Source organism: Solanum dulcamara, chromosome 1, assembly GCF_947179165.1.
Source record: "Solanum dulcamara chromosome 1, daSolDulc1.2, whole genome shotgun sequence".
NCBI lineage: Eukaryota > Viridiplantae > Streptophyta > Magnoliopsida > Solanales > Solanaceae > Solanum > Solanum dulcamara.
The window spans coordinates 8,829,967-8,844,551 of record NC_077237.1 but is presented as its reverse complement, the minus strand read 5'-3'; the positions used below and the strand labels follow the sequence as shown (position 1 = coordinate 8,844,551).

Genomic DNA, 14,585 nt, shown 5'->3' with positions numbered 1-14,585 from the left:
CACCAAAGAAGAGAACCTCATTGGAACACCCAATGTGCTTGCCTTTTTTCCCATTTAAATTGAATAAAAACCTATCCTTTCATTGACCATTTCACCTATATAAATTTATACACACCTCCGTTAGAGTTATGCGAATATTAATAATATAAAAATTAATTATTATTGAATCTATATATTATTTTATATAAATATTAGTTAGGTAGAAATTAATTATTTATGTATAAATTATTTTACTTTCTATTATTCATGAAATAATAAACAGATTTCCTCATAATCATCAAACATTATATTAATTTTATACATAAATAACTTAACTCCGTATACCTATCAAATATCGTATAAATTATATGAAAATTAATACATGAACAACTTATTTCTTATCCAGCTACAAACTACCCCCGAGTATTTATATTAGATTAATAATAAATATATTTATTTAAACTTATTTTTGTTAGTTCATGATAATTAAAAAGTGATTATTTCTATTTTAATTAATCTCTCAATCCTAATAAATTAAATAGATTTAGTATAAATTTGAATGTGAATCAATTTTTTACTTGTGCATCACATTCCAAATTTAAAATATAATAATTACAATGAAGTAATAATTTTTTTTATTTTTAATTCGAGATTTTCATGTTCAAACTCTATTAATTACAAAATTGTCTTTTGTTAAGTACTAGTAGTATTTTATCTTTTATCTTATATCGTGGATCAACATGATTTATTTTTTTTATAAAAAGAATAAAAAAGAAAGTGAAAGGAGAAATTAAAAAAAAGAAGATGAACACTATAATAAAAGTAAAGAAATTTCCACCAAATGACGTCACCATTCCTTTGACTCTGTTTTCTTCTTCATAAACCCCTTCTTTACCCATTCCCCTACCTCTCGTTATTCTCTATTCCTTTCTCTCTCTCTCTCTCCAAAAAAAAAAAAAAACTTGACCCACCAAACAATCAAAAGATTGCACATTTCTAATTTTCTCTCTCTAATATAATGCGGAAGGACGATCTGTACATTACGGTGCCGAGTTTTTTCCGGTGTCCGATTTCTCTCGACGTGATGAAATCACCGGTGAGTTTATGCACCGGAGTTACCTATGACCGGAGTAGCATCCAACGGTGGCTCGACAGCGGTAATAATACTTGTCCAGCCACCATGCAGGTGCTACAAACTAAGGACCTTGTACCTAACCATACACTACAACGTCTCATCCAGATCTGGTCTGAATCGGTCCGGACTCAGCGTTCCGATACCGAGTCGGACCGAGTTAACTCAGTTGGCCACGATCAAGTTCGTGAGCTAATTATACAGTTTGTAAACTACTTCCGAGTTCATACCGAGTTGGAGGTGAACTCGGACCGGTTATCGAAGCTCTTAGCTTTCTCCGAAGAATCAGATGAGAATATGCGATTTGTGGCTTCTGTAGCGGCGGAGAGTGATTTTCTAGCGATTCTCACTTCATTCCTTGTTCACAACCCTAAAAATCTCAAAGTTGTGGAGAAAATCGTACCTCTATGGAGAATGCTGCTCGAACGAGGTTCCTTATCGAAAATCGGGAAAGCAAACGATGTATTTCCAGCGATAATATTTGCTCTGAAACAAGGAAGTTCGAAGTTGAAAATGGAGATGACAAAAGCTTTAGAGTTCATCACATCAACCGATTCCGAAGCCAAATCATCCTTATCAGAAAACTCCGAGTTGTATTCAGTTTTACTGAGTTTTTCTGCAATCAATTCTGATTGGAATCCCGATCTAATGGAAGTCTCTGTTTCCTGCTTAATTTCTCTCGCAATGCTTCGGAGAAACCGGGTGAAGCTTGTAAAATCCGGCGGGGTGAAAACAGTCGGAAAAGCATTGTCCACGGCGGAGATGGGAACCGGATTAACGGATAAAGTGTTGAGATTGTTAGAACTGATATCTACTTGTAAAGAAGGAAGAATAGAACTGTGTAACGACGGAGATTGTGTACAAGCAATAGTGAAGAAAGTATTGAAAGTATCTAACGAAGCAACGGAACATGCGGTAACGATTCTATGGAGTTTGTGTTGCCTTTTTCGGGATCATCGGGCACAGGAATGGGTAGCAAAGAGCAACGGTATGACGAAGATATTGTTATTGTTACAAAGCAATTGCTCGCCGGCGGTGAGACAAATGGCTGCTGATTTACTCAAGGTGTTTAGGGTGAATTCCAAAGCTGTTTCTTGTCTTTCTACTAGCTATGATACTAAAACTACTCACATCATGCCATTTTGATGGGGGGTTAATTTTTTATTGTTGATAACTTTGGGGGGTCTTGGTTGTTTTTCTAAATCATATAAGCAAATTTTGTTGAGAAAAGGTATATAGAATTGGGGGAAAAAAGAAAGAAACTTCAATTGTTTTCAACTCTTTTCCCTTAATCAATTAACACAATTAAAATTTGACAAAACATTTCATGATTTGATTTATTTGTGGCGAGAGTTTTATAAAAAGTTCTATTTTCATGAGGAAGCGATAAAGTGTACTTTACAAATTTGGCTAGTATGTTGTTGGTTATTCTCAAAAGGCTAACTTTTTTTTTTTTTGGTTTTCTAAAGTTGATTGACAAAACATTGTAGAAAAGTTTTGGGTAATATTTGTTGGTCAATTGATCACTAGTGAAGAACCGAACAAGTTGGCTATTAATTTCAATGGCTTTAATAATAGTTAGTAGTATAGTACATTCCTACTTTGCAAAAAGAAGAAAACGATACTTTAATGCAATTCACTATTTAATGCAAATTTGGATTAGTTGCTCCTAAAGTGAGTAGGGAACATCGAGCGAGAAATAAAAGAAAATAAGTAATAAAGAAATTGTACTTATTTTCGGAATAAGTTTGTACTTGCTCTTCTTTATTTTATTTGTAGAAGAAAAATAAAGCAGGTTTAACCTAGTAATTTATGAGTCACAACAACAAGGTTTGAGCCAAAGAACCATTTCGTGAATTTGATGTTGTGCCAATTGCACGAATGCTAATTAGTCGATTTCAAATTGTGTATCAGACATTTAGTTAATTTATTTTTATTTTTTTATGTAAAGATCTTGGTTGAGCGATTATATAAGCAACTTTTCTATTATCTTATTTTTAGATTTTTATTATTTGTTGCTATTGTCGTTAATCTATCAAAAATAACATATCTATTTTCATAATTTAGGAATAAAACAATGTATATTCTCTTTTTTTTTTGAATTGAATTTGTGATATTATGCTGAATATATTATTGTTATTATTATTATATTTTTTTAAATACAGTAGTGACAATTAATTAAAGGAGCTCCGTATTATTGATTCTTATGCTTAGCCCAGTAGTAGGAGCAAATGGGGTCATTACACAACCAGAATTTCAGAGCCAGATGAGTCCCATTTAATTTTTTTTTTTTTTTTTATATATACAATTGTAGAGAATAAATAAAATAAATTTATGACCTAAAGTTAATCAACTAAAATTAAACAACAAGTTGTTGTAATAAGAAAGTGACAAAGTGCCGCAATTGCAGAAATGGTTAAGCATTTGCTGACTGTAATCAAAGATTGCTTTTTTCTCTTTCAATGTTTTTTTTTTGTTTGGTTTGAAAGAAAAGAGTGAAAGGGATTTGGAATCCCACATTTCCCCACAAGAAAAAGAAATGTAAGATTAGTTTGACTATTCCAATTACTACTATGTCCAATACAGACAAAAAATGTTAAAAAATTATCAGGCAGAACATAACAGATCTAATGGTCCAAACTTATTAGTTAAATATAAAAAAAATTACCTAATTATACTCCTTTATTTATTATATTTTTTATTATTCTCATTCATTTCAAAAAATTATAAAAATCTCTTTTTTTTATTCAGATACATTAATTCAGTATTGCAGATACATTAATTTTGATATATAAATTATCTCTACGTTCAATGTATTATGCTTTAAATGTTACCTGTTGATACATAAAACCTCAATTAATGTATCTAAATTACCATATTTTTTAAAATTTTTTGTAAATTAAAAAAGAATAGAAAAAAATATAATTAGCCCTTTAGTGATTTATGTAAGTTATACTAAATATAACTGGATAGTAAATTGGGCAAGTTGACCTCAATTCAAACGGATTAAAATGAGTTAGCATTAATAACTTAGCGAATTAATAACCCGTTTAAAATTATTTGGACAGAAAGGAGCTAAAGAAGGGTCAAAACCTAACTCGGCCTGTTTTTACTAACTTCTTCTTCTTATTATTATATCAAATAAAAAAAATTCATTTTGAGAATATTATGATAACATTTTTGATGGATCAATTTGGACTAGTTAATCAACTCAATTTTTGATGAGCTGAGCTAATAAAAGAATCAATAATCAATTCAAACTTAATAAGTTATGAATTCTAAGTTAATTTTACCACCTCTAATTATATCATATAGTAATTTAGTGACCAAAAGTTAATCGACTTACGATACTAACAAACAAACAACCAGTTACTATTATCATACTTGAATATTTATGTAACATTTATTGACAATTCAATCCATCGTCAATTGCATGTGCATAATCCAAATAATTGAGGTTTGCTATATTATGATTTATCTCTACCTATTCTATTTTTAGGTACTAGTGTAGCACCTTAAACATATTTAGATCAATATTTATATTATTAGATTTTAATAACACATTGTATATTATTAGATTTTAATAAAACATTTTAAAGTCGTATGAATTTTAATTCAAAATGAACAAATATTACATGGAGGTGGCTGAATGTTACAATTGAATTAAAGGTGTAAAAAAAAATAAGGAGATATGTACGCAGCGTGGGTAGATGAATTTTGTTATTAATTAAAAATGTTTTTTTTTAAAAAAATTATACTCCCTATTTATTTAAGAAAAATATTTAGCAGTTATGTAGGTTGTATACCCTCGAAGTATACGGTTTACATGTTGTATATCTTAATGATTAAAATTGATTCATCTATTGTCAATATTTTATGTAATTACCAACATGAATTGTGGTACAGTGGTGTGATTGTTTTACCCTTAATCAGAGGTATCGGGTTCGAATCTTGAGTATGGAAAAAATCATGTTAGAAGCGTCACACCCGAATAGGCCCTATATACGCGATCCGAATTTAATCGAGGCTTCATGGGCTCCGGACACTAAGTGAAAACCAAAAAAAATAATTCTATGTCATTAGGGTACACATTGTATACTCTGGTGGTATACAACGTACATAATTGTAGTAATGTAAGTTGTAAAGGATTTAATTTATAAATGGGAATATGCAGGTAAATATATTATTAATATTATTCTTAAAATTTTACTATATACAGGGGGAAAATGTAAAAGAGAGATGACGAGGCGATTACAAATTAGAAAATCGAATATCATCAATTGGGTGAAAGTTCAAACAACTAACTAACTGAACTATTAAAATTTTTCAATCAATATTTTATTTTTCTTGGATAATTATAAAAAATTCATTAGAAGCGCCGCCTCCATAAATGAACCTTTCAATATGCAAATCTAAATTTAATCAAACTTAAATTCAAGATTTTTTTAGTTAAAAATAGAAAGACCTCTTTCATCTCACCCCGATCAATATTGGTATTGATTCAAATTGTTTGTCGTTGGGTACTTTGTATTGAACAAAGCCAACTTGATATATATATACCGAAAACGAGAATATCATTTCTTTTATTAAGGAAAGGGAAGAATGAATAAGTTTGATAAAAATAAGCAACTTGAATTTGATATTCTAAAAATTCTGCAAATAGTTATTCGATAATCATACGGTTCGTTCATTCAGTTTAATTTCAATTTTTCTTTCTCATGAATAAATATAGGACAGAGTAACGATATAACAATTGAAATTTTATTAAATCAATCAAATTTAAAATGTTCAAACAAGATCATAATTTGATATAAAATAATTCATGTAAACATAACAACCAATTGTTTTATATATATATATATATATATATATATATATATATATATATATATATATATATATTTAAAACAAAAAAATATGTTTGGCAATTCAAAAAAGTTGAGAAGAGATTGTTCTCTTAGCACTTAAAAGTCCAAGATCCTCTCTCTTTTTCAATATGTTCTTTCTCTTTTTCAAACCTGTTTTTTTTTCTTCTGTTTTTTTTAGTTGTTCCTATGTATTTTAATTATTTTAATATTTTTATTGCCTTTAAAGCTTCTTTAGAACTTTGTATGACGTAGGATCCACAGATGTTTTCTGTCAATTTTTTAAAAAAAATATAAGTTGAATATCTTTAGTAGGCGTTGGGGACATAAATTTAATTGAAACTTAAAAATAAAATCTTAAATTATAATTAAAAAATAATACATATTCAAAAGTTGAAATTGTAATTCGAAAGAAAAAGAGGAAAAGCAGGGGATAAATTATTCGTATGGTGTAGGATCCACACATGTTTTTTCTCACTTGGAAAATATTGGTTGATATTTAATTTTTGTACTTTACAAGTGCTATTTTTGGTCGAACTTACTATAGCTAGGATAGAATAAATTTGTTGACAATTGTGCTTTTCATGCCACTAAATTTGATGGGATGGTAAGTTATAACAATTCAATTTCTCGATTTGAGTTATAGCGTCGCCTACCGGGGCGGAGCCACCTTATAATAAGAGATTCATCTGAATCTTTTTGATGAAAATATATAATATTTATAAATGGTTAAAGTATTTTTTTATATAAATATAGTAATGTCGAATCTCTTTTGATTAATTCATGTGTTTATTTTTTCAGATTTTGACCTCCCTAACTAAAAATTCTGGTTCCACCATTGGTCACGTGGTAAGTTTCTTAAGATATTTTATAAGTACATATGATATTTGGAGATTTGTTGGCGAAGACGAAGCTAAATTTCAATTTAATGAGTTCTGAATTTTACAATGATAATTTAAAGTGAATAATTAGATTCTAAATTTAATGTTTATACATATTCAATAAATTTATTAATATAAATACATTGTTTAAGCAAAATCTATTGGGTTTAGTCGAATCTACATGCAGTCTACTGGAACAAAAAAAATTGATTATTTTTTCGCGAACCAACCTCATTTCTTCACCAATTTCTGCAGTTTTGAGTCGAATTTGGAAAATTTTGAACTTAGATTTTTAAATACAAATATGGGGCAACTGTTCTAAGCACCTTTTAAGATTATATCTTAAATAAATACCCTTTGAATTTTAAAATCAAAACATGGAATTTCATGATAAAGTTTTGTAATTTTTGGACTAAGCCCTAGAAATGATAAACTAAAATTCGAGTTAGAGCCCGTTTGGATTGGCTTTAAGTTGGTCAAAACCAACTTAAAACCCCTTTTTAGCTTTTGGACGTGTTTGCCTAATGCTGACTTTAAGCCATAAAGTTCTTAAAGCCAGTCAAAAATGAAAAGTTAGGATTCCTAACTTTTTTTTCCAAAGTGCTTAAAAGTCATTTTCTTTGATCATGGAAATTACTTTTATATCCCTTATATTTTAACTAAATTTCCAAACTACCTTTTTTTTATTCTTTTAACCCTAAAATTCACATCATAAGCACTTTTATCCAAACACTCAACTGCTTATTTATAAAAATAACTTTCAGCACTTCAAAATTTTAAAAACACTTCATACATAAAAATTATTTTTTTTAAGCTCATCCAAACGGGCTCTTACTAAATGATCTCAAAATGAAAATCTTACTATAGATTCAAACTTGCGGGATTCTGAGTAACCTGAAAATGACTTTTGTTTTAAGATTTGACCATATGGCCTTGGAGATTGAAATTTATATAAATATACTATATTAAAAAAATATTTATCATTTATAGTAATAATATTTTTTTTACTGAATATTTATAATACAATTTTAATATAATTTTAATACATACTACTGAGAATAGTTTATAAAATTCATATAATATAAGTTTTATTCATGGATAATATGTTTATCACACTTTAATACACTTATAATATATTGTGTCAATTTCTTACCAAACAAGTATAATATATTTTAAAACACTTATAATACATTTATATTGCATGCATAATTCACTTTTAATACATGACAGATATATCATAATATTGATATGTATTGCTATGGATGGTAATAAAAAAAATATCGCTAAAATTAGTAACTATTTATTAAAAAGTGTTCATCCAGATAATTTTTTCTTTTTTAATTGAGTTTTAGTTGATTTTGACCTAGATCACATATTAAATTATGGGAGTGAGCTCAATGACTTTAAAACGTTGATGTAGACATTGAAATTCCATGGGACTCTCCAAGACGTGTTCAAATTCAGTTGGAACTCTACAAGACAAGTTCAATTTTAATTAGGGTTTTTGGAGGCTATTTCACCCTAAATCCTAGTTCATGCCTATATTTTATATTCTCTTGAAAAGGCATATCGAATATCCCATAACCTCTTGAGATATTCATAAAGCTATCAAGATATGCAAAACTCTTCTTAATAATCAAATACTTCAAGAAAATCCACAGATCCTTTTGTGTAGATCAAGTTCATCTCATCCTAATTCAAGAAATACGCCACTAACAACCCTCGAATCACGGAGAAATTTAAGGATAGAAGAATCAAGTGACAAACAGATTTGTACTCAGATCTTTTTATCAATAAAATTATAAATTTTTATATTTTATTTGTGATTACAATTTATTGTTTTCATCAGTTTAAAATTTGTTGCAAACAAATTGGCATGCCCAGTGGACCAAATCTTCCCTTTATCTTTTCTCTCACAAAGCAAATATGCAAATCTGAAGCCACAAAACCTAAAAGTGGAAGCTCCGGAGTACTTGAAGTCTCGTCTTTAAGTTTCATTAAGTCTACGCACCAACAAGCTTTAAAGTGGGGGGCATTTATATACATTTAATGGGACTCTACAATATATGTTTAATTCCAATTGAGACTCTACCATATGAATTCAATTTTAGTTAGGGTTCTTGGAGGCTACTTCACCCTAAACCCTAGTTCATGCTTATATATAGCATATTATATTTCCTTGAAAAGGCATTTCGAATATCCCATAACCTCTTGGGTTATTCATAAAGAGGTTAGGATATGCAAGACTCTTCTTGATTATCAAATAATTCAAGAAGATCTACAAATTCTTTATGGAGATCAAGTCCAAATCATCCTAATTCGAGAAATATGTCATTAATGCCCCTCGAATCACGAAGAGATCTAATGAGAGAAGAATCAACAGATAAACAGATTTATACTTAAATCGTTTTATCAATAAAATTATGTTTCTTCATATTTTATTTGTGATTGCAGTTGATTTTTCATCACTTTAAAATTTATTGCAAACTGTCGCGACTTATTCTTTTAATCCCAACGTCGAAAAGCATATTTGGAAGGCTAGAGCTACACTTGAACTGAGGTAAGTTTAAATTTTGACCTCAATGGGAAAATTTTCTCAATTTGATAGTGTTATTAGGGGTGTTTATGGGTCGATTTGGGTCGGTTATTGGTCAAAATCAAAATCAAACTAGTTTCATCGATTTTAAATTTATTAAAACCAAACCAAATCAATTAAAATATATATATATCCATCAATTTGGTTGTTAACGATTTTGGTTTCGTTTCGTTATTAATCATAAGCAAAAATAAAAGAAACTATTCATTCAAAAGAGAACAAAAAATAATGATTCATTCAAAAAGATAAATTGTCTTCGCACTATTTTGGATATTATAATTCTTATACCAGAATTTTAATTATTTTTAACTTTCTACTTATATTGTTAGTTAATCCAATGTACTAAACAACATAAACTTACTGAATAATGTATAAACTAATGATATGATTGTACAAATAAAAAACGTATCATACCTGACTATTTTAAATTAGTGTGCTGTATTTTTTACATAAAAAAGTGTTCATAAAAAATAATATATTATGTATATATAATTATAAAAAAAATATGTATATAATTTGTTGGTCCGGTTCGATTATTTCTTCGATTTTTTTTGAACAAAATCAAAATCAAACCAAATATTATCGATTTTTAAAAATGTAAAACCAAATCAAATAAAAAATCAATTTCTTTGATCAGTTTGATTTGTTTTTTTGGTTTGGATCAGTTTTTATCCAAATCGTAAACACCCCCAAGTGTTACATATAGTATATGGGATACCTTATGTATGAGTTGCTGAATATAGATACGCACACAATGTTTTAAAAAGCACGGGAATGGGGCAATGTGTTTTACCTAATATGGGGCTAGACGCAAGCCTCGAGATGCTGAGCGTATAAATAACCAAATGCCCCTCCAATCTATTATCAGCTTTCCAACTACACATTCATACTTTACGGTAGTCCTATAACACCGCTAAACTATTCTAAGGCGAAATAAATTACCTATTAAGTTTTGAGTTGGCACATAGAGTGCATTTCACTCGCTTTGAGGGAGTGAAAAGCAAAAAGCCATGTAAAAAATAATTTTATTACATTTCTGTTATAGTTAAATAATTTATATTATATTTTTTTATTTATTTATTTTTTTAAAACAAAATGACCTAAAAAATGGAGGTAATTACTTTCCCTCGTCCACTTCCATGGTAAAGAAGAGACAACAGCCAAAATACTTCTGACTATGTCGGTGATGACGAGGAAATAATCAACGCAGAAGAGGAAGCCAAAAAACTAAGAAGATGAATTTGTCGGCAACTTTTTCCGACAAAGTTTTCATCTTAGTTTACCTCACTTTTCATCTTTTTTTATATATACAAATCAATATTTCAAATTGCCCAAAAACAAACATTAGATCTGTAACTTTATTTACACCCAATTTACTATCAGAAAAGAAATAAAATAAATCCAATTTTTTGTTCATCCTTTGCAAAAAAATTGATTTTTTTTACCTGCGGCAACAACCCACAACGACTGTGCCTGGTAATGCTTCCAATTCTCAATTTCCTTCAATGCGTTGTGGATTAGACTTATAGTTAGAAGGTTGCATAGTTACTTGCAGGACTGGAGTATTATAATTATATTGGCTTTGAAGGATTAGAATCTGTTAATTTTTACTATTACTTTATGATTTTTCTTAAATTTGGGGGACAAATATAAGTTGCCAAGTTTAGGTAATCATACAAGTAATTAATAGGTAATGATTCCTTGAGGTTTGATAATATATAGAAATATAGGGCGGTTGTTTTCCGTGCATTAACATACTATTTTCATAACTTGGCTTGGTATTTTTCCCGATTTACTTATACTTATCACATTATGTTTTAAATTTTAATATATTGAAATAGGTAATTAAATATTTGAGATTTGTATTATATGAATACCATTAAAGCTATGTTACTCGGAGGAATTAAGACTTAACCTAAGCTTGAGTTTTAGGAAATTGATTATAGAATTGAGTGAGTTGTTGGATCTAGGTTAAACATATATATAATATTAGCGTCTACAGATTCGTTTGCTTGCGAATATTATATACTTGATAGACTGAAAATGTGAGGCTTCAAAGAAAGGAAAAACATTGGTGAATTAATTTGCTTGACTTCGGTTCTTCGATTGAGGTAGGTTATGGTTTCTTCTATATCATAGATAGACTCTTAATAGTGATTGATAGTTATTGAGTAATATGTAAAGTTTATTATGCATTTAATTATTGTGGTTTGGATGGTTGGTATGTTGTTGTGATTGGTCTGAAATTCCAAGACCGTGAAATCCATAATCTTGAACTTGCCCTATCAAAAATGGTGCCTTGAATAAAGAAGGCTTGATGAAATATTATTAATGAAGTGGAATGTAATAATAAAGAATGATAAATTAATTATATTTGGATCGGATGTCGCGTTCCGGCACAGTAATATTAAAGAAAAATAAATTAAAATGACTTAATGTTACCAATCTTCAATAACTCATTTCCCAAAAGAGCGTGATGTGGAAGCCTGAGTCCTCATGTGTGATGTTAATATTGTTGATTGATTATGTAATTGTTCATTGTGTTGTCACTTGATCTTGATCTTGTTGGTTGTCACCTGTTAAGTGCTATGGTTGATTTCCCTCTATTACTTTATGCATATTGATTTCTATTTTGAGTCGGTCAATGATATCTACTCAATACATGTTGTCCTGTACTGACCCTATTTGAATTTTTCTTTATTTTATTTTGTGGAGTGCAGCGAGTGTTCCATGGATTTCTACTCGACCTCAGCTCTAGCTAGTGTCCAGCACATCATGTTCAAGGGTGAGCTATTCCTTCTAGCTCGTGTTGGATTCTCTCGGGCATGATATGATGTCCTTAATTTTTCGACACATTAAGTTATTTATTTATTTTGGTGTTTGATATTTTCAGACGTAGTATTTTAGAATTAGATGTCCTTGAAGTGATGACTTTCAGTTTTTGAGAAGACGTATCTAATAGACTTTAGTGGTTTTATTAGCTCTTACTCTCATAAATTGAACTTCCGCGTTATTGTCATATTTTATTAGTTGGGGTTTGTATCGTTGGTTCTCCCACCTAGGAGGTTAAGTGTGGGTGCCACTCATGGTCCTTTTGGGTCATGACATAATAGGATCCTCATGAAGTATAGGTATGTTAATATGGGTGTCAATGGGATGGTTCGGTCTGTTATTTTAAAAAAAAAATATCGTCCTTTTTTTTTTTGGTATTTTATAATGTATAACCAAAATTAGATTCTTTAAAACCATTCTAATCATATCGGTTTTTCTTCGGTATCGGTACGGTTTGGTTAATTTTCAGATTTTTTTTTGCTTTTAAAGTATCACCTCAAAATACACAATTATTAAAATATTCCTTTCGCAAGTATGTGCGAAACATTTCAGTTCTTCACCAAGAAGTCAAGAATGTAAAACATTGTTGATGTATTGTATGATCTTAAACTGTAACGACCCATTATGTCGTTTTGAGAACTAGGGCTCTTATTGCATAAAAGGTTAATACCATAAATTGTTAATGGGTATTTTGGACTATTCGATAACCATAGTTATTTAGTTGAGGGGTAAATTTAGATAATTAATTTAATTAGTGGACTAAATTGATAATTTAGTTAATATGTTATACCACTTATCCATATTTATTAAAATAAAATGGAATAGGGTTTAATATTTCTATTACCCACTGCTATGCACGAACTGCAAACTAAAAGGGACGGTTCGGTGGCACAAAGAGAAGCAATCAATACTTCAGGTAATGACTAAAATTTCATTCTCGTTCTACACATTAGTTGCTAGGATCTACATTTTATATTAGTATATTAGTTGGCAATAAAATAATATTGAGAGGTGAGTGGAATTATGATTAGCCAGTGATGAGCAAGGAAGTGTTTAGCCTTAAAATTTCATTTAGTACTATTTTTTTTGGATTAAGTGGAACCCTCGTTGATTAATTTAATGAATGGTGTATTTCTTGAATTGTAGGTGTTTCTCGTTGCACAGCAAGTTGGTAGAACTTGATGTGTCATCGGTACAGGTGGCTAAGATGAATAGCCAACCTCTAAGTATATCACATTATGATTTAAGTTATAATATATTGAGATAGATAATTAACTATTAGATATATTATATTATATAAGTATTATTAAATCATGATATTGGAGGAATTGGGGCTTAACCCTAGGCTTGAGTTTTAAGAAATTGATTATAGAGTCGGGTGAGTTGTTGGGTTAGATTAAACATATGTATAATATTAGCATCTACGGATTAGTCTGCTTATGAATATTGTATATTTGATAGATTGGAAACGTGAGGCTTCGAAGAAGGGAAAAACATTGGTGAATTAGCTTGCTTGACTTCAGTTCTTCGGTTGAGGTAGGTTATGGTTTTATTCTATACCATAGATAGACTCTTAATAGTGATTGATATTCATTGAGTAATGTGTGAAATTTACTACGCATTTAATTGTTGTGGTTTGGATGGTTGATATGTTGTTGTGATTGATCTGAAATCCCGAGGCCATGAAATCCATAACCTTGAACTTGCCCTATCAAAAATGGTGCCTTGAATAAAGAAGGCTTGATGAAATATTGTTAATGAAGTGGAATGTAATCATGAAGAATGATAAATTAATTATATTTGGATCGGGTGTCACGTTCCGATACGGTATATTTGGATCGGGTGTCACGTTCTGACACGGTATATTTGGATCGGGTGTCACGTTCCGACACAGTATATTTGGATCGGTTGTCATGTTCCGACACGGTATATTTAGATCGGGTGTCACGTTCCGGCACGGTAATATTAAAGGAAAATAAATTAAAATGACATAATACTACCCAATCTCCAATAACTCATTTTCCAAAAGGGTGTGATATGGAGGCTTGAGTCCTCATGTGTGATCTTAATATTGTTGATTGGTTATGAAATGGTTCATTGTGTTGTCACTTGATCTTGATCTTGTTGGTTGACACCTGTTAAGTGTTACGGTTGATTTCCCGCTATTACTTATTGCATATTGATTCCTATTTTGAGTCGGCCGATGATACCTACTCAGTACATGTTGTCCTGTACTGATCCCTACTTGTATCTTTCTTTGTTTTATTTTGTGGAGTGCAGCGAGTGTTCCACAGATTTCG

At 29.9% G+C, this 14,585-nt stretch overlaps 1 protein-coding gene across 1 annotated transcript; it reads left to right on the top strand.

Annotated features, from left to right (window-relative positions):
- The first annotated feature begins 880 nt into the window (after window positions 1–880).
- Window positions 881–2,341, top strand: LOC129886853 (U-box domain-containing protein 27-like). The gene has a single exon (XM_055961733.1). The coding sequence runs from the start codon at window positions 998–1,000 to the stop codon at window positions 2,255–2,257; it is 1,260 nt and encodes a 419-aa protein (XP_055817708.1). The 5' UTR covers window positions 881–997; the 3' UTR covers window positions 2,258–2,341.
- Window positions 2,342–14,585: the final 12,244 nt, after the last annotated feature.